Below are 18,446 nucleotides of genomic sequence, written 5' to 3'. Positions count from 1 at the left end.
TGATGGCTTAGCTGGATGGAACACGTATTGTTGATCCCGGCCGGTGTTTGCCGAGAACCGTCTTTGTGGTTACATTTGTAGATGACTATTTAGTACACAAGCGCGACGTTCTTGTCGCTTTCTGACTGCGTTGAAGCAGTATATAAATCAAGACCAAGTGATTTCCAGACTCCCTGATCTGGCACAATGAACGCCCGATAAAAATGCACCAGATATACCGGTTTAGGTCGACCGTGTTTCCTATGTTGAACTCCTATTTCTTGAACACCGGAAAAAGTTGAGTTGCCCCTGTTCGCCAACTTATGTTGAACCCTCGTCCGAGCTCCTACAAGCTGCATGCCAAACAAACTAAATGCCAGCATCCACTCTCCAGCCCTCAACGGGCAGAGGGAAAGTGTAGCACCATGCAGAGATCTCCTTCTTGAGGTCGTTGATCTTCGCATTGTCGCCAGCACCGACCTTGGCCTTGAAGTCCTTGAGCTTGTTGGCCTCCTTGGGCAGGGCAGCCTGGACCTCCTTGCAAATCTTGATACTCTGGTCAATGTACTCGGCAACACGCTCGAAGTCCTTCTCGCCGAAGCCACGCGATGTCATGGCGGGAGTACCGATACGGATACCGCACGGGGTGAGGGCGGACTTGTCACCGGGAATGCTGTTCTTGTTGCAGGCAATGTTGATCTGCTCGAGGACAAATTCGAGACGAGCACCATCCAAAGCTTGCGGGCGCAGGTCCAGCAGGACCATGTGAGAGTCAGTGCCATCAGAGACAAGCTTGTAGCCAAGAGCCTTAAACTTCTCCTCGAGAGTCTTGGCATTGGCCACAACTTGCTTTTGGTAGGCCTTGAACTCGGGGGATGCGGCTTGCTTCAGGGCTACGGCAAGCGCAGTGATGGTGTGGTTGTGGGGGCCGCCCTGGTGACCGGGGAAGACGGAGAAGTTGATGGGGTTCTCGAGATCGTACATAACCTGCTTGCCCGCCTTATCGGTGCTGCGAACACCCTTGCGGAAGAAGATCATAGCACCACGGGGGCCGCGAAGCGACTTGTGGGTGGTGGTGGTAACAATATCTGCGTGCTCAAAGGGAGACTTGATAACCCCAGCCGAAATGAGACCGGAGATGTGAGCCATGTCAACGACAAGGTAGGCACCGACCGAGTCGGCGATCTTGCGCATGCGAGCGTAATCAATCTCGCGGCAGTAGGCAGAGGTACCAGCAACGAGCACCTTGGGTCGATACACCTGGGCGTTCTCCTCGAGACGGTCGTAATCAATGATGCCCGTGTCGATGTTGACGCGGTAGGGCATGGTCTCGAAGTAGGTGGAAACCGCTGAGATCTTCTTGGCCGGAGTCTGGTAGCCGTGGCTGAGATGGCCACCGTGGGGGAGATCGAGTCCCATCAACCGGCCATGGGGAGGCATGATGGCCTGGTAGACCTGCAAGTTCGCAGGGCTGCCGCTCAGGCACTGAACATTGACACCCCACTTCTCGGAATCGAGGCCAAATGCCTTCAAGGCGCGCTGTTGGCAGAGGATCTCAATCTCGTCAATGTGCTGGTTTCCACCGTAGTATCTGGCACCGGGCAGACCCTCGGAGTACTTGTTGGACATGGGCGAGCCCAGGGCATCGAACACAGCGCGGGACGTGACATTCTCGGAGGCAATGAGGATAATGGATTCGCGCTGCCTCTGGATCTCCTTGGTCATGATCTCGGCAACCTCGGGGTCGGAATCGACCAGCGACTTTTCGAGTAACTGACGGAGAGGTCAGCATAACAGAAATGGACTTGGCACAGAGTTGGCGAGACAAAGACTTCTTACCTCTTTGTGAGCGCCCGAGAGGGCGTACGTGGTACCGTTGGCAGCCATGTTTACTTTTGCTTCGTGGAAATGGGCAAGTACTGGGAAACAATGAAGGAATTTCTCAGTTGAAGTCTCTAGAAACGCTCAATGCGGATGGAAAGAAAAATTCTACCAATTATTTCAACCTGCTAGAGAATTTTTGGTGGGGTTGTAAGCTCCGCGGGGTAACCACTGAACGTCCGGGGTTGCTGGAAGTTCTATACAGCGATGTCGGCGGCCTGGTGGGTTGGTGGGGTCAGGCATTCCCCTGTAGCATTTCGTAGGACGATTGGTACGATCCAGATTAGCAACACAATATTGACCATTTAGGACTTCCGCTGCAAATACTATTGTTTTTGCTGACGACCACCTGAGGACGGTGGGAGAAGGCTAGTCGGCGACTTTTTTTTATTCAAGGCTATCGGAGTGCCGCGTTGAGCGACATCACCGCCGAGATACTGCATGCGCACAACTAGTACCTTCTTCAACGGGCGACAATGCTGACAGAGGGAGCTGCCAAGGTACACGTCAAGGGAACAGCGACTAGTTGAGTAAGGGTAAAAGTAACGGCTTAGCAATAAACACCGGACCGGCTGAACCTTACATAAACCCTGAGTCTCCAAGCAGAGCGGCATTTGATGATGCGCATAATAGTTTCGCCACATAGTCCACCAAGCCATGCTGGAACTAAACTTGCAAACAATTTCATATCTCATCGCGAATTGAAAACTTTCCGAGTGGTATAACTGATAAATCATACCATTCTTCTCCATAAGGAATACTGAGGGTGCTGAGCATCATATTGCCACTATCACGTCATTGCGGACGAGATGGTCATTGGGGATTGGACTTGCGGCGCCGACCTCGTCAATCAATTTGTGCGAATATTTTGAACGAAACAATAATCTACTTGAACCAACAAGTCCTACTAGAATTTCTCAAAACAACCAACAGAACTGGCACAATGCCTCTACCGGACGCAGACTTGCACCCCGTAGCGACCGGCCTCGCGAAGGAGACAGTCGATGTGAGTTACACCCCCAGGAACTCAAAACAAGCCGACCCGGAGCGATATTTTACTCACACCTTTCAGCGCCACTCCTCCCCGCAGCCCCTAAAACTCTATGCGGGCTGGTTCTGCCCCTTCGTCCAACGCGTCTGGCTCGCCCTCGAAGAAAGGGGCATCCCCTACCAATACGTCGAGGTGAACCCCTACCACAAAGGCGCGGATCTCATCAGTGCCAATCCCCGAGGCCTGGTGCCAACACTAGTAGTCGCGCCTAAAAAGGCGCTTTACGAGAGCACGGTGCTGCTCGAGTATCTCGAGGACAAGTACCCGGACCACAAACCTCGTCTCCTGCCCGAGGACGAATTCGAGAGGGCGAGGGCAAGAATCTGGACTGATTTCGTGACAAGTAGGGTCATGCCGGCTTTTTACCGGTTCCTGCAGTTCCAGCCGGGGCAGTTTGAAGATGGGGAGGCGAGGTTGGATAACTTGAGGGGGGAGTATAGGGGCAAGCTGCTTGAGTATGCTAAGGAGCTGGATGAGGAGGGTCCGTATTTTGGGGGAAAGGAGGTTGGGTTCGTGGATCTGGTTTTAATACCGTGGGTTTTGAGGCATTGGGTGTTCGATCGGTTTAAAGGAGGGGTGGGAATACCTGCACCTGGCCAAGGGGGTGATGATGAGAAGGTCTGGGTTAGGTGGCGGAAGTGGGTTGAGGCTCTGGAGGGGAGGGAAAGTATTAAGAACACGACGAGCGAGGAGCAGTATTATGTACCCATCTACAAGACATATGCAGATGATGTTGCTCAAAGCGAGTTGGCGAAGGCTACCAGGGAGGGAAGAGGGGTTCCTTAAAGTCGAGATCGAGATAGTTTGCATGAGTCGGACGAGGAAGGAAACCAGGGAGACGGTATTACGTATTGTGATACACTTAAAATGGTTAACAAGATAACAATATAACTTTGGTTTGATGTACAAGTACCCCTGGCAGCCAAATTGTACCATTTACTGCTCCCAAGCTCTTCGATTCCCATGCATCCTTTGCATAAGTCGCCCCTATCTTGCAGCCAGTAAAGCCCGGCAAGTCAGCCACTTTAATATTGATTCTCGTGGCATCCTTTCCGTAATTCAGCGCCAGAATGACATAGTTGTTCTTCCCATAGCTCAACGGGCCTCCCCAGACCTGGACCGATCCCTCAGTTGACAGCTCTGGGGCATAGGTAACTGCGATGCCCAAATCATCCTGGTTTATTGCAAGCATATCCTTGTTGGTCAGGACCGCCGAAGACGAGTCCGAGATATTTCTTACGTCACAGCCGATGATGAGTGGCGATTTGAGAGCGGCCCAGAACGCCATATGCGTCTGTTCCTGCAGCACATTCATAGTATTGGTGCCAATCTCAAGCATGTCCATGTCAGCTACCATTCAAATCAGCACGATGACCCCTGGCATACAAGGAGATAAAAAGACCAACTTACCCCACGCCCCAGGCTTCTGAAAGCCCGAAATCTCCCTCATCTTCCGAATCATAGTCAACACACTCACCCCCGCATACCCGGTATTCAAACAATAAGCCGTACTACAAACCCCCGACCGATCCGTCGTAAAATTAGCGTAGATATCCCCCGACATCCGATACGAGTCACTGATCTGGTCGGCCCATAGCCACGGGAACTGGTGTCCCCACTGACATAGCGAGTAGAAGATGTCCCTCCCCGACAACTTAAGCGCATTCCGCATGGTGGCGAACCGATCATATTGCGCCGCCGTGCCGGCATGGAACCCGCCGCAGTTGTCGTATTTGAGGTAGTCGATACCCCACGATGCGTACATAGCCGCGTCAAGTTCCTCGTAGCCCCATGAGCCCGGGTGAAAGTCGCAGTCGAAGATCCCTGCGTCGCTGTAGATGCCGACTTTCAAACCGAGGTTGTGGATGTAATCTGCCACTGCCGCGATACCGGAGGGAAAGAGACTAGCATTGGCCTGTTGGCGTCCCTCGGGATCTCGGTTCTGGGACTGCCAGCCTGCGTCCATGACGACGTACTCATAGCCGGCTTTAGCCAGGCCGGTGCTAGCGAGAGACTGTGCTGTTTCTTCGATAAGCTCCTGATTGATCTCGGCTTTGAAGGTATTCCATGAATTCCAGCCTGTTTAGCATTAGTGCTCTAGTGACAATAGATCGAAACGGGCTTCGAGTGATCTTACCTAGCTGTGGTTTGAATCCAGAAGTGGTGCTGTAACCGGCCCCGAAGACAGGGAGGGCCAGGAGAGACCAAAGAAATACCCGGGACATGGTCGAAGCCAGACGGTACATGACTTGATGCAGTTTGGTTGACCAATCTTTTAACTCGCGTCTAAAACTTTCTGTGTCTTATAGCCATCAGTTACGACAATAAGGATGCAGGCCTAGCCGCCATTCTTCCCACTATCGGTCTCGGGGAAGCTCTGGGGAAATAGCCGATGTTCGCTCAGTCCAACTCGTGGGACTGCAGAGCAGCCTTGGAATTCAAGGATATGTTAAAATTACGCATCCAGAAGCTGCCGTAGCCAGCTCTTTGCTACTCAAAATCTCACCGAGACTTGGCGGCATCACGCCTAGTGGAGCTAAGATTATGGGATTCCGGCCCCGGAGGAAGTCCCGGCTTCGGCTCCGGTTCTGTTCATATCAGTCCCCACGTTCCGATGGAACATCATATCACTCCGCATTTTGGTTTCCTGGGTGAGCATGTGGAATCAAGCCCTAATTGGTGCGGTATAGCTTGTTGTGGAGTGTTCTCATGGCACTCCGCATCCCCATATTCGTACGTGCGATGTGACAGCTTCCCCGCGAGTTACTCCACAATGCCTTCCTGCCCCCTGTCCGAAACACTTTCCTGGCAAATCCAGCTCTCCACTTGTTGAAGCCGTTACGTTACGCGGGGTGGTCCGCTCGTCACCACAATTGCATGTTTACAAGAACCCGGCTTCTTTGTCGTTGGAGGAATCGTGGTAGGCATTACTTCTCTGCTTATCTCCAGTATCCGTTCTTTATCGTGCGATACTATGAAGCTATGTGATATCATTCCCATCGTGGCTCTCTGCGGAACGGTCGCGGCCGAGAGCCACGACAGACGTCCTCTATCCTATGCGCCGAAGCCTGCTGGGCAATACATAGTGCCTAAACCCGAAGGCACGGAGTCCCTCCTCGACTTCATTCGGTCAAGAAGTGATCTGAGCGTCCTCGCCGAAGTAATTGCAAACAGCTCTGGTAAATTCACATAGTATGAATTCCCTTAGAAGCAAGTATAATGCTAAAGTACATCATAGGGTTTACGGAGGCATTCGACACAATCCCGACGTGGGACTATACCTTCTTCGCGCCTTCAAATGCAGCATTCAACAACACCGGCCAGTACTTCAAAACCTTCTCAGTCACGCCGAAGGGCAAGTTCTGGTTGGGTAATGTCCTGCAACACCACTATGTGCCCAACACGAAGTTGAACACGACTACTTTCAACAGCACCTACACTCGGTTCCAGACGGGCACTTACTTGTTTGTGGGTGCACAGACTGTTGGTGATAATGTTGTTCTGAACAAGGCGTCCACTATTAACGAAGGGAATCTTCCAGTAACCAAGGTGAGTTGTTGTTTAGGTACTCCCGGTTTTGGTACTGGGATCAAAATTGACTTGACGGGACAGGGGATCGTGCATATTATCGACCGCATTCTGGACCCGTCAGCAATGATCTTTGAAGCGGATATTCTATGGACGACTCAAAAGTTTATCGCTGGAAGTTGCTCAAACCCCAATTTGGCTTACTGCTAGGATACTGATCATAAGACACAATGATTGGCAACGACACGCCTCGTTACTAAGCAGACCTAGCGTGGTCGGGACTCATAGAAATGCTTGTCATACGATGCTGAATTCGATTTCTCAAACAAACACGCATTGTTTGAAAAGTGATTTGGCCCTGCGTAAGATGCAAGTGGGATGCATGTAGCCAGTAGTGGCGTCTTACTGCACACATATATACTCGGAAGCACCCGAACAACTCGGAGCAACTTTAAGGTTTGACAGGTCTCGGATTCCAGCGTCTCTGAACTCAAATAGTATATTTCGAGAAGAAAATCACGAAGGAATCAGATGATGTGTCAGTCTATGCAATAAAGACAGCAATATGGCAAATATTGGCCTCAGCTGTGCTCGACCCCTGATGGATGTCAAAGGCATGTTCTTCTTCTAGCCAAATAGCATCACGTCTGTCGAAGTAGCACGCCTTTACCTCGCCATTATATGAGGGACAAGGAATACACAAGCACAATAAACCAAATGTTATAAACTGTCAAGGAATTTGTATTGGTTCGTCCTATACTTTAGTACCCGACGCTCACGAAACCTGGACCAGATGCTTAATTTTGTTCTACTCAAACACAACGAAATAAGGCGTTCTCCCTATGACAATGCTTAGGCCATTTTCGGGGGGTTAGGTAGGATGCCCCCGAGTCAAATGAAGTATTTTTTCTCGTAGAGCAAAGGTCCAGATACTTGTCTGTATACGTATGTCGGAAATATTCCCATAATTTGATAGCTGCCATAGGCTGCTAGTGATGTTTAGTAGCGAGTCAGTGGAAACAAAGGTTTCACGTGGAATCATACGGAAAGAAACATGTGCAATTTTATCTCCGAACTTGAACGAAGGTACATTACCACCAGTAATATAGGCTGTTTTAGATTCAATAATAAGGCATGACTATTTACAACGGAGACAATTTGACACCCAATAGAGAACTGTAAATACAAGTGTTGAGCTTCGGGAGCGTGATGTGAAGAATGTGTGGGAGTTGCTTGCAAATCCTGTTTACAGCCACCCAGAACACACGAAAAGAACCCTTTACAACATGAGAGCGGCAGCGATCAACGCAACCCACTTGAAGTCCCCAACAGCGATGCTGCCAGCACCGGCCGTAGCCATCTTCTGCTTTACGAATCCCGCCCCGGGAATCACAACAGCGGCGTTCATATTGGTACCCGCATTAGCCGCAGTACCGGCTCCCGTAGTCGTAGTTGTGGTATTGGTGCCCGTTCCCCCCGAAGCACCGCCAGCCGCGCCCCCAGCCGCAGCACCAGCACCAGCCGCTGGAGGAGCCTGCAACTTTGTAACCCCGTCCTTGATGGCGTTATTAATGTCATCAATGGACGACTGAGCGATCCCCTGGCCGATAGCAGGCACCTTGCTGACAATCGCATCGCCCAGGGCCTTCGACGACGACTGCTGCTTCTGCAGAGTCGAAACGGCGACCGAAGTGACGCCAAGCTGGTCCAAGACGGGCTTCTTAGATACTAGGTCGCCGACCGTAGACTGCACAGTGGTAGTCAGGTCCGTGGCCGTGTTTTGCAGGCCCAAAGCGTCGGTCAACGACAGGGTTTGGGAGCCTTGAATTTGTGTCGTGGCTTGCTTGAGGGCAGTTTGGACAGCGTCTGACATTTGCAGGACGGGGGCTGCGCTGTTGGGGTTTTTCGCATCCAGGGACTGAAACAGTAGTTAATCGGAATTACGTGTATGGATAGAGTCAACAGATGTCTCACCTTCACGGCGGTGTCCAAGTTGGTCAATGCCTTTGATACGGTGCCGATGGCCGACTGGAAAGTAGCGAGTTGGGCCAGAGCGACAGCGACTAGGGCTGCCTCAACAAGGATGGTTGCGGACTTCATCGTGATTCGTATTCGGGTTCTGTCTGTGTATTAATTGTGGCTGTTGGGGAGAGGGTGGATGCGATTGACTGCGAGTGATGCCTATTGGGTTCTGATTATCAATTGTGGTGGTGGCAGTGAGACCATAAGGCACTATATACTTTCCACCTTTTGATCGATGCATATGTCAGTCATGCCACTCCCGAGGCCCTTTTCAGGGCGTCACACTTGAAAAAGCAACCCAAGACGGTAACACGACGCATCAAATTACTGCAATTTTGGCAAGTCATGAAATTCTGGTGGCAATGAAACGGCAGGGCCATCGCAGATCGCAGGTTTAGCTCGGGGAGTTGATGTCGGAAGTGCCCCCTGCAGTCTGTCCCGTCTCACCAAAGCCAGAAGCCAGAACGATGGTTACGGATCGCTTACACAATAGTATATCCATTCGATAGGCTTTTGGAAACCCAGGCCAAGATTTCGGCACTGTGGGAATCCCTCGGCATGGTGGGGAAAGAAACAGTCAGGCGAAACCAAACAGTCATCAACACGGTCGATGCGCAACAACTCAAATATTGGTGGGCCAATCGTGAGTGAGGTTCCGGTGACCTGAAACTTTTCCGTTGGAAAAACGTCTGTCTTTGCTGAGACGTGACTCGGGTGCATTTTCGGGATCGCTATCGCCTAGAGTTCGCAGATGCAGAACGGAACGCGGCAAGAGCCCACAATCGCCTCAACTTTGTAACAGGCCGTCTGGCCATTTCTTCAGTCTTGTTTGAATTGGAGACGCAGAAATTCTCATAATATGAAACCATGCCATTTCCTTGGGTCTTACCAAGCAAAATGGTTGTGCCTTGCAGTAATGACAGCGGCTCTATCACCTGCCACATTCAAATCATGAGTTTGGATCATCTGGGGTTCCTTACTTATTATTATTAAATACGCCGTAGGCTCGAAGCCCCCGGTACCTCTACAAGTGCTCCCGTATGTCAAACCGTGCCCTAATGGCTGGACTAAATACATACGCTGCTACGTAGGTTCGCTCTATTAGCGACTGCGTTTCGTCCACCACAATACTATGTTAGTTCTCACCCTACTAACAAAGTCCCCCTGAGAAGATCGATATTATCCGGGCCTAAGCGCTATCCGGCCAGTTCTGAGTAGCCACCTTGTGATAGTCCCGCTGACTACTGGTTTCCCCGTCGCCGTTGCCAGGTCTCTACGTGTATGCAGCGGCCATGTTGCGATAGTGGCCCGTAGGCGCTCTCTCGATTCTTCCAGCAGGCCGCAAAAGAGGATTACGTGCTCTGCCGTCTCGGGGGCCTCTCCACAGCGGCATAACGGCGAGTACACACCGAAGGCTCCTTCCTATCTTAAATAAGAAAGCTGATAGTCCTGTTTTTCCGGTCCTGATCTGGCATAGGGTAGACGCCTCCGGTCGGTTTAGGTCTGAGTACTTGCCCTGTTTCGGCATTCGCATCGAGGGGCCCTCCTGCTCCTCGGCGATAGCGCGTCGCTGGCGGTCGTGTTGTGCTGCCCCGGAGAGCCATCTCTTCTCCCAGTGGTCTAGGAGGGCGGCCGGGACTTCCTTCGCCTTGCCTATCCACTCGGAGCCCCTAGCCTCCTTGTAACGAGGCAGAGGCACATAGGTACGAATCAAGGTTGCATATCAGTGCATCTCTATTGTTGAATACTAAACTAGGGAAGAAAGAGAAGGAAAGGGTTGCAAGTATGTCTGGCCGTTCTCCTATTATAAGGGGAACGCGCTTGTCCAGATCAGGGCAGGCGATGTCAGGATGTCCCTGCTTATCGTCCATGTGTCAGTCGTCACATCACCCTCCCCTTCGAAGAGAGTCGCCCGCGAGCCTCTTCCGTTTCCCGCATTCTCACTTCTTCGATCTTCGCCGACGCTGTCGGTCGATTCCCCCTTGTAGAGGTTTATCATCTCGGAGTGATCAGGGTCGTCGTACCCCGTTTCTAAGGCCTTCTGCCACTGTGCTAGCCGTGCTGGTGGTCCAGCGTTCTCTGGGTATTCCGTATGGAACTCACGGAGTTTCGATACGGCATTCTTGAACCCCCTGGCATTATACCATGTATCATCCGGGTCCGCCCCTAGCCAATCTACCATGTACTGGAGTTTGCCCCGATGGATTCGTGACGAAATGATCTTCGACACGTACCACTCGTGTTCCCCATTAACTACTACTGGTAACGGCGGCTGTCGGCGTTGGCCGGGAACCGGGTTATCTGGATCCTTCCGGAGACGGTCTGCTGGGAACTGGTTATGGACCTTGAGCCGATCAGGCAACTTTAGCTTGTAGGAATGCCCTATCCGAGCCTCTACCTCGAAAGGACCATCATTCGGGAAATCTAGCTTGTCAAATGGTCGATCCGTATTCCAGCCTTTCTTAGATAGCCAGACTCGATCACCAATGTCCCAATCAGGCTCCCGCCGTTTCTTGTTTGCCTGTCGGGCTTGACGTTCCTGGGCTTTGGCCATTGCTCGTTTCACAAACTCCCATCCTTCATGCATGCGCCCTGCCATCGCAGCCGCTTCGTTACGAGTAAGGCGCTCTTTAGGCTTCATCTTGCTTTGATCTAGCCTAGCCGTTACATCGAAATGCATTCGCGGTTAATATCCTAGTTCCAGTCGGAACGGGGAGAGTCCCGTTGACTCGTGTGGCATTGTTGCCTGGGCCAAATCCAGTGCCGGCAACATACGGGCCCAGTTGTCTTGGTACCTATTCACATACGGCCTCAGACGCTGATCGATGTATTCGTTCATAATCTCTACCTGTCCCGATTTCTGACCATGGTAGGCTGATGCTAAGTGGTGCTTTACGCCGGCCAGGCGACAAAGCTCATCCCAAAAGGCCGATATGAACTGGGGCCCTCAATCAGATGTAATCGAGTCGGGCCAGGCATAGATTCGCCACACATGGTCGTAATACAGTAAGGCTGTCTCCGTGGCTGTTACCGTTCGGTGGCACGGTAATGAGAAGGCCCTTTTGCCTAGGCGGTCTATTACCACAAAGACGTTGTCAAATCCACCCTGATCAGGGGGAAACTCCTTGAAATCCATTACGACATGTTGCCACGGCCGATCTGGTATAGGGAGGGGGCGTAGCAACCCCGGCGTCTTGTCGCGAGGGACCTTACTGGCTCGGCAGGTCCAACAATTCGCACAGAACCGATCCACGAATCCATGGAGCCCCGGCCAATAGTACTGTCTGGCGAGTAGGCGGCGGACCTTGTTCTGGCCCGGGTGTGCCATGACTAAGGGGCCGTGGTGTTCCGATACTAGACGAGTTCGTAAGTCGTCCTTGTCGGGAACGAAAATACGGTTCTGGTACGTTAGGTACCCATCTTGTAGTCTCCAGTCCTTGTCGTTGTCCTGATCAGACCGAGCCCGTATCCTCCAGGTTTCCAGCTCTGGCAGAGTCCGGTTATATTGCAAGATCTTCTCGACCACCTCGTATCCTTGTGGTCCTCCTACTCCGTCGCTGGTCGTCTCGTCGCGGTCCAAGGCGTTAATCCATAGCCGTCTTATAGGACCAATCGGGCATATAGGGGTAAACAATGCCCTATGGCGGTCTGCTTCCTTTATAGCCTGTGCTGTGCGAAGGTCTTCCGCTTTTCGTGATAAGCCATCTGCGGCTTGATTCAATCGTCCCGGCCGATAGATCAGGTTGAAGTCAAATTTGGACATCAGGTCTACCCATCCTATTTGCCGGAATTTCAACATCCTTTTCGTACTAAAGTATTCGAGGGCCTCGTGGTCGGTTACGATCAGGAATTTCTGCGGTAAGAGCATGTACTCCCACTGCCGCAGAGCCTCCATAACCGCCAGTAGCTCCTTGTCGTGAATCGGGTATCGGGTCTCCGTATCCGTCATAGTCTTCGAGTAGTAGGCTACGGGGTGAAATTCGCCCGTCTCCGGGTTCTTCTGGGATAGTACCCCAGCTAGGACCCCGTCAGAGGAGTCCGTCTCGACCTGGGTTTCCCAGCCTTCATGGTAATGGGCCAGGACGGGCGCCGAGAGCAATGCCTCCTTTAGACTTTGGAAAGCTGCTTGGCACTCTTCGGTCCATTTCCAGCTTTGACCCTTTCGGGTCAATCGGGTCAAGGGTCGGGCTAGACGGCCGAAGTCCCGAATAAACTTTCGGTAAAAGTTGCAGAATCCGAGAAAAGATTGGACGCCCTTTATCCCGTCTGGTGGTTCCCAATCTTCTACAGCCCGTACCTTCTCCGGGTCTACCGCTATCCCCTTCGTACTGATAATAAAGCCCAAGAACTTTGTTTCCGTCACATAGAATTCGCACTTCTTGATGTCTGCCTGGAGTCCATGCTCCCGTAGTCGTTGTAAGACCTTATTGACGTGGATCTCGTGTTCTAGTTCGTTATCCGAATAGATAAGGATATCATCGATATAGGCTGAGCAGAAATCGCCGAGGTAGTCGATAAGTGCGTCATTAATGTACCTCTGGAAGGTAGAAGGTCCATTGGTCAATCCGAATGGCACTACCTTGTATTTGTAGGATCCAAAACGGGTGCGGAATGTCGTCAGGTCTTCCGCACCGGGGTCCAATGCGAATGCGGTGGAAGGCCTGTCGGATATCGATCTTCGTAAAGACTCGAGCGCGACTAACCCGAGCTAATGTTTCCTCGATCAGGGGTAAGGGGTACCGATCTTTCTTCGTAATAGCGTCCAGCTTCCGGTAGTCCACGCAGAAGCGAAGTCCCCCATTTGATTTGGGTACAAAGAGTACAGGCGACGCCCATGGGGCCGAACTAGGGGTAATAAACCTCTTTTTCAGATTGTCCATAAGGTATTCATGAACCGCTTCGAGCTGTTTGGAGGTCATATGATATAACGGGCTAAAAGATAGTTTGTGATCGGACTCAAGTTCGATATTCATGTCGACTCCAGGGCGGTTTGGGGCCAGGGTATCCGATTCGATCTTCGAAAACACTCCTCGTTCGTGTTGGTGTTGTCGTGGGACTATTTCATCTACTAGTCGGCGCAGTGTCTCGTCGTCGTACTTCAAGGGGTCTTCGTCAATTCCTTCTTCGCGCCGTTTTTCCTGAATTGCGCGTTCGATTCCGTAAATACTAGTTACACCGACTTGATCAGGTAATCGCCTAGACCAGGTGGTGAAAGTCACGGCGTTCACGATGGCCATATCCATGCCCATCTCCTCCTTTCGGGGGGTTGCCTCCTTGTCCTTCTTCCCTGGCAGAGAGGACGGGAGGGGTCGAGGGTAAAGCTGCCTGTCCATCCGTTCTAAGTTCCGGCGTTGACCCTTCCCTATAACCTTGTCGTGGTTTGGGGATGGGTGGTGTAGTTCAGGGGGGTTCGGTCGGGGACCGGCTGGACTTGCAGGAAAGGTCGTTTCTGAATGCTTCGTCTCCTCGAGCCGAACCGTCTTTCCCTGATCAGGCCTAGGCGCATGCGTTGTAGGGTCAGGGCTGTCTCCCAACGGCACCTCGTCATCCCGGGGTAGGTTCTCTGGCCACCGCAGTTCGTGTCGGCGGCAATCGGGGAGGATATCGTGTTCTGCCAACCAATTGCGGCCTAGAATAACTTCGTGCGTGCCTCCCGTCTTGATCAGGAAAAACACTGTATCTGGGAAGTTCCGACTGTCTAGCTCGAGCGTAGTTACTAGGGCGGTAGTTATCCATTGGGTCGGAATGCCATCAAGCCCCCCACAAGGCACCGGTTCAAAGTCGTCAATAATTTCGGCCTTAAGAGTCCTATAGGCTCGTCGTGCTGTCTTCAAATCCATAAAGGCGTAGCCGCCTGCTCCAGTGTCGATCAAAGAAGATATAGAAAGAGCAATTCCATTTTTTGTAAGCTTACACGGTAGTGAAAGGGACCTGCCCCCTAATAGGGGCACCAAATCCAGTGCAGCAACAGAAAATCCATATCGTTCGATGGTCAACACCTTACTCCAGATGGAGACATATTTCCTGGAGTCTAATCTTTTCCCGAGTCCTCAGACTCTTCGTCGTCCGTGTCTATCTCGACAACCCGTCGGGCGCGTGGTCGAGGCGGGGGCGCACCCAACATCTTACCCGTCGGAGTCATGGCAGCAACCGCTGCAGCGAGAGATTGTTGTACGATAGCCTGGATTGAAGCTTGGAGCTCTTGACTCGAGCCCTGATCGGTGCAGTCGGACGCAAGGTGTCCAGTCTTCTTGCATTTGAAACATGCTCCGATTCTCATCAACCGCTGTCGTTCCTCCCCACCTATGCCCTCGGTTACGCCATGGTTCGTTGAAGTGCGTCTTCTGGATCTTCTAGGTGTCTTCTCGGCCTGATCAGGGGCAGTCGATGTGGCTCCGCCTGTTTCCCGGCCGTCCTTCTTCGTAGGTTCCCTCCTTCGGCCTCGTTCCCGCTCTTCGTAGATTCGTTTCTGTGCACTCGCCTGCTTGGCTGCGATCCCAACGAATTGCATAAAGTCAATGCTTGAATCGTCGTAGTCTCGGATCATCTGAAGCTTAATGCGAGAACAGAGGCGTAGGTTAAACTCGTATTTGTACGAGTCAGCGGGCACAAGGGATTGCCCTGCGAGGCGCATAAACCTCTTTTTGAACGAGTGAAACTCGTCCTTGTCGTTCATGCGAAGTCCCCGGAATTCGGCGCGGGCAGATTCTATTTGTTCTTCGTCGTGGTAGGTGGTGTAGAGGTGGTCCAGCAGCCCCTGCCAATGCGTAATGCGGTAGGCGTTGTTTTCGTGTAGGTATGGCATCAAGTCCCTCGATGCCGCTCCGCCCAGGCGTTGGGTCACCAGGAGCATCTTATCCTGATCAGAGGGCCATCTGGTTGGGTATTGCTCTAGGGACTTGGTCAGATTGTAGTACCAAGGGTCGAAATAAACCTTCACTTTGCCGCTATCGTCGTCGGTAAAGATATCGGCATCGGAGGTGCGAATCGTGCCCCCGCCTTGGGCCGCAGGAGTCGTAGTCTGGGGGGAAACCCTCCGATTCAGCTGCACGATGTCCTCGTTTAGTCGGGCCTTTTCCTGGGCAAGCTCCCGAACTTGTTGTTCCAACAATGCGCAGCGCATGGCTTCCTTTTCCCACAGTTCGGCAAGCTGGCCCTGGATCGTGTCTAGCCGATTCAGCAGGTCACATAACAGTCCGACCTGTTCTCGGTGTACCAGTTCTTTAACAGCGAGGTCTCGGACATGACAGGCGAGGTCCTCGGTCTGGTCAGACTCTACCAATGCTTCGATCGAGGAGGGGTCTGCGATAATGGCGTCTTGTCTTTGGCCTTCAGGGGTGTATAGTGCGAGCTTGGTACGGTTTCCAATCGAGGCGATACGGTCTCGTTCGTCCTGGAGAAGTTCATCCTCCGAAACGTGACAGCGAAAGGTATCCGGGTTTGTTCTGATCTGGTCGAGAGTTTCCCTGGTCAAGGCCAGATCCGTAATCCTAGTGGCGATTCGTCGTAGAAGGGCCTCTCGACCCAGGTTCACACTAGCTCCGCGAATTGGGGCCATTCTTGCTCTGATCAGACGTAGATCAGTTACGCTTGCCGGGAGGGCGAGCGTTCGTCTTCAGTTTTCTTAAGATGATTTGAGTCTCTCCAGACTATAGGTTTGAGTTTAGTATTATGTAACGAGGCAGAGGCACATAGGTACGAATCAAGGTTGCATATCAGTGCATCTCTATTGTTGAATACTAAACTAGGGAAGAAAGAGAAGGAAAGGGTTACAAGTATGTCTGGCCGTTCTCCTATTATAAGGGGAACGCGCTCGTCCAGATCAGGGCAGGCCATGTCAGGATGTCCCTGCTTATCGTCCATGTGTCAGTCGTCACACTCCTTCTCTATCGTGTACCCCGCTGGTCTGAGCGATTGTGACGCCCGCTTCCGTCTCGCCGGCGTGTCCTGTCGGAGTATGTGTGACGCTCTCGCGCTCGCGCTCCGAAGCAGGCTCCTTTTGCCGTTATTCCGTAGCCGTTCTTCAAATTTCGCCGCCCGGGCACTGAGATATAGGTCTAGTGGCGGGATAGCTGCCTCTATTTCTAGGTGTCGGACCGGTGTCGCTTTGTAGGCGCCACAGACTATTCGGAGGCACTCATTCTGTATCCCGACTAGGCTCTTAGCTGGTCCCGCTGGTTCCTCGCTTATAGTGTGCCACGCAGCCACCCCGAAGGCGATCGCGCTGCGAATAACCGACGTGTACAGTAGTCTCGCCCGTATGAGATCGCAGCCCCACGCCATGTTCACTAGCTTTGTTAGGGCTAGCTTCTGAGTCGCCATTTTTGATTTAACCCGTTCGGTATGGGCGTGCCACGTTAATTTGCGGTCAAACCAGACCCCTAGGAACCTTGCCGAGACCTTCGGCGTTACTGTAGCGTTTCCAAGACGGATACTCTGCGGGGAGGGGTAGGTTCCTTACTTAATCAGTCATTTGAATGATAGCAATGGGCAGTGCTTAATACGAAGGGCGCGAACAGGCCCGTAACAGGGCTTGAAGAGGCACATGTGCCAGATCTTGTGGCAGCTGTCAAGAAAACTATCAATCATCGACTACCATTGCCTTCAGCCACCCCGATTACATCGGATGCACCGCATTGATACAATGCTCGAATCGAAGCCTTTCTTCACCTGAAGCCGGGAAAAGCTGCTGAAACTATTCAAAGCTTGACTAGGGGAGCCTCGGTGCCGGAGATCCTCACGAGTTCTTCCGAAATAGCTATGGGGTGGCAGTCCAGCTATGCCGCATTGAATATATTGAAAAATCTTCCAAACCCGGGTATATTCGACGCAGTGAGTTGACACAAGACTAATTCGGGTATGCCGATATAAATACCTTCATAGGTATTTTGGGTGAATTGTCGTACTATGATCTGATTACCACGAGTATCCTGAGCAATGCAAATATGGTTGACCACTCTGGTAGAAAATAGAACAGCCATTGATGAGAAACAGTCCAAAGTAGTGACTGACGTAAGTCATGTAAATGTCTCTGAAGTACACATATCTTGTCGGTCGAAACGACATGCATGTTTGCAACGGCCAGCAACCACAGATAGAGCCGCGGGCGGACCCAGCATTCATCCCTCGTTTACATACCTCTACCAGAGTTATGGATGATTCGGGTTCGCGATCGCTTGTGCCTGCGCAGTGAAGACATCATTAGATTGGATGCAGTGTACGGCACTACGGGAACTAATCCAGAGTGACAGTTCTCTCAAGGACTTCCGTACTGAGATACCGGACTAGGCTTCCAGTTCGCTCAAACTAGAGATACTGCTTTACTCAATAATATTCTTAGCACATGGTAAGGGTTCGATTCACCACTTACATACAGATTATGACAACCCATCGGCCAAGATTGTTATCTAAACCTTGATACGGCTATCTTAGCCACAATTTCCCCCAAACACTTGAATTCATGTTGGCTTCGTCATACACATACCAGCTGGACGTGTACGACATGATGAGAATCGTTCTCATCGTATCTTCTTTTCCCGGAAGCAAAGGCTCACTCAATAGGAAAAACTTGTTGATCTTAGTAAGCATCGGATGCTTGATGGCAATGGCAAACGTAATCAAGTGTTCACAAACGTATTCGACTTTGCCATCTCGTGGTAGCGCCTCCAAAGTTTACTAATGTGTTAATAGCAAGAGTCCTGTATGGACTAACATAAAATACATCGTCTTGTCTACTTATCTGCCCGGCATTCTAATGAGAGCACTGACCCTGTGTTTCCATGATGCCGAGACTTGTGGGCTTGTATCCAACCCTCAATCACCTTCTGAGTTTTACATGATTTGAGGGAAGGCTAGTCCATCATTATTTAGACCGACTGAGCTAAGTATTCCTTTGTGCAGCAGTCAGCCGACGTCGCATGAAGCCCCTCTGGCTGCTTAATTGGCTACAAACTCGACATGATACAATTGTTCTGGGTTGGTTGAT

The 18,446-nt window shown here is 51.6% G+C and overlaps 5 protein-coding genes across 5 annotated transcripts; 2 read left to right on the top strand and 3 right to left on the bottom strand.

The window, feature by feature from the left end:
• Positions 1–348: 348 nt before the first annotated feature.
• BCR38DRAFT_413157 (serine hydroxymethyltransferase) lies at positions 349–1,866 on the bottom strand (the record flags this gene model as incomplete). The annotated part of the gene is made up of 2 exons (XM_040858800.1): positions 349–1,752; positions 1,819–1,866. The coding sequence occupies 2 exons, from the start codon at positions 1,864–1,866 to the stop codon at positions 349–351; spliced, it is 1,452 nt and encodes a 483-aa protein (XP_040711653.1).
• A 937-nt stretch (positions 1,867–2,803) lies between these two features.
• BCR38DRAFT_413156 (putative glutathione-S-transferase theta, GST) lies at positions 2,804–3,697 on the top strand (the record flags this gene model as incomplete). The annotated part of the gene is made up of 2 exons (XM_040858799.1): positions 2,804–2,866; positions 2,933–3,697. 2 exons carry the CDS (start codon positions 2,804–2,806, stop codon positions 3,695–3,697), a joined length of 828 nt encoding a protein of 275 aa, XP_040711652.1.
• Positions 3,698–3,782: 85 nt separating this feature from the next.
• Positions 3,783–5,136, bottom strand: BCR38DRAFT_460682 (glycoside hydrolase family 27 protein; the record flags this gene model as incomplete). Its single annotated transcript, XM_040862441.1, has 3 exons — positions 3,783–4,261; positions 4,322–4,990; positions 5,049–5,136. 3 exons carry the CDS (start codon positions 5,134–5,136, stop codon positions 3,783–3,785), a joined length of 1,236 nt encoding a protein of 411 aa, XP_040711651.1.
• Positions 5,137–5,701: 565 nt separating this feature from the next.
• On the top strand, positions 5,702–6,948 carry BCR38DRAFT_527366 (FAS1 domain-containing protein). The gene is made up of 3 exons (XM_040865391.1): positions 5,702–6,090; positions 6,150–6,460; positions 6,524–6,948. Exons 1-3 carry the CDS (start codon positions 5,886–5,888, stop codon positions 6,647–6,649), a joined length of 642 nt encoding a protein of 213 aa, XP_040711650.1. The 5' UTR covers positions 5,702–5,885; the 3' UTR covers positions 6,650–6,948.
• A 633-nt stretch (positions 6,949–7,581) lies between these two features.
• On the bottom strand, positions 7,582–8,646 carry BCR38DRAFT_527365 (hydrophobic surface binding protein A-domain-containing protein; the record flags this gene model as incomplete). Its single annotated transcript, XM_040865390.1, has 3 exons — positions 8,414–8,646; positions 7,723–8,357; positions 7,582–7,615 (listed from the first exon to the last, which is right to left on the bottom strand). Exons 1-3 carry the CDS (start codon positions 8,537–8,539, stop codon positions 7,582–7,584), a joined length of 795 nt encoding a protein of 264 aa, XP_040711649.1. The 5' UTR covers positions 8,540–8,646.
• Between the last annotated feature and the right edge of the window lie 9,800 nt (positions 8,647–18,446).

The sequence above is a fragment of the Pseudomassariella vexata genome, assembly GCF_002105095.1.
Source record: "Pseudomassariella vexata strain CBS 129021 chromosome Unknown BCR38scaffold_15, whole genome shotgun sequence".
Lineage (NCBI taxonomy): Eukaryota > Fungi > Ascomycota > Sordariomycetes > Amphisphaeriales > Pseudomassariaceae > Pseudomassariella > Pseudomassariella vexata.
The sequence above is the reverse complement of the archived record's forward strand: the minus strand, read 5'-3'. Positions and strand labels throughout refer to the sequence as shown.

What these genes read in the sequence shown, in the direction of transcription:
- BCR38DRAFT_527366 (XM_040865391.1), top strand. Translation starts at nt 5,886, where the DNA reads ATGAAGCTATGTGATATCATTCCCATCGTGGCTCTCTGCGGAACGGTC. An exon ending in AGTAATTGCAAACAGCTCTG is followed by an intron (nt 6,091 to 6,149) that starts GTAAATTCACAT and finishes AGTACATCATAG; the next exon opens with GGTTTACGGAGGCATTCGAC. An exon ending in GGAATCTTCCAGTAACCAAG is followed by an intron (nt 6,461 to 6,523) that starts GTGAGTTGTTGT and finishes TTGACGGGACAG; the next exon opens with GGGATCGTGCATATTATCGA.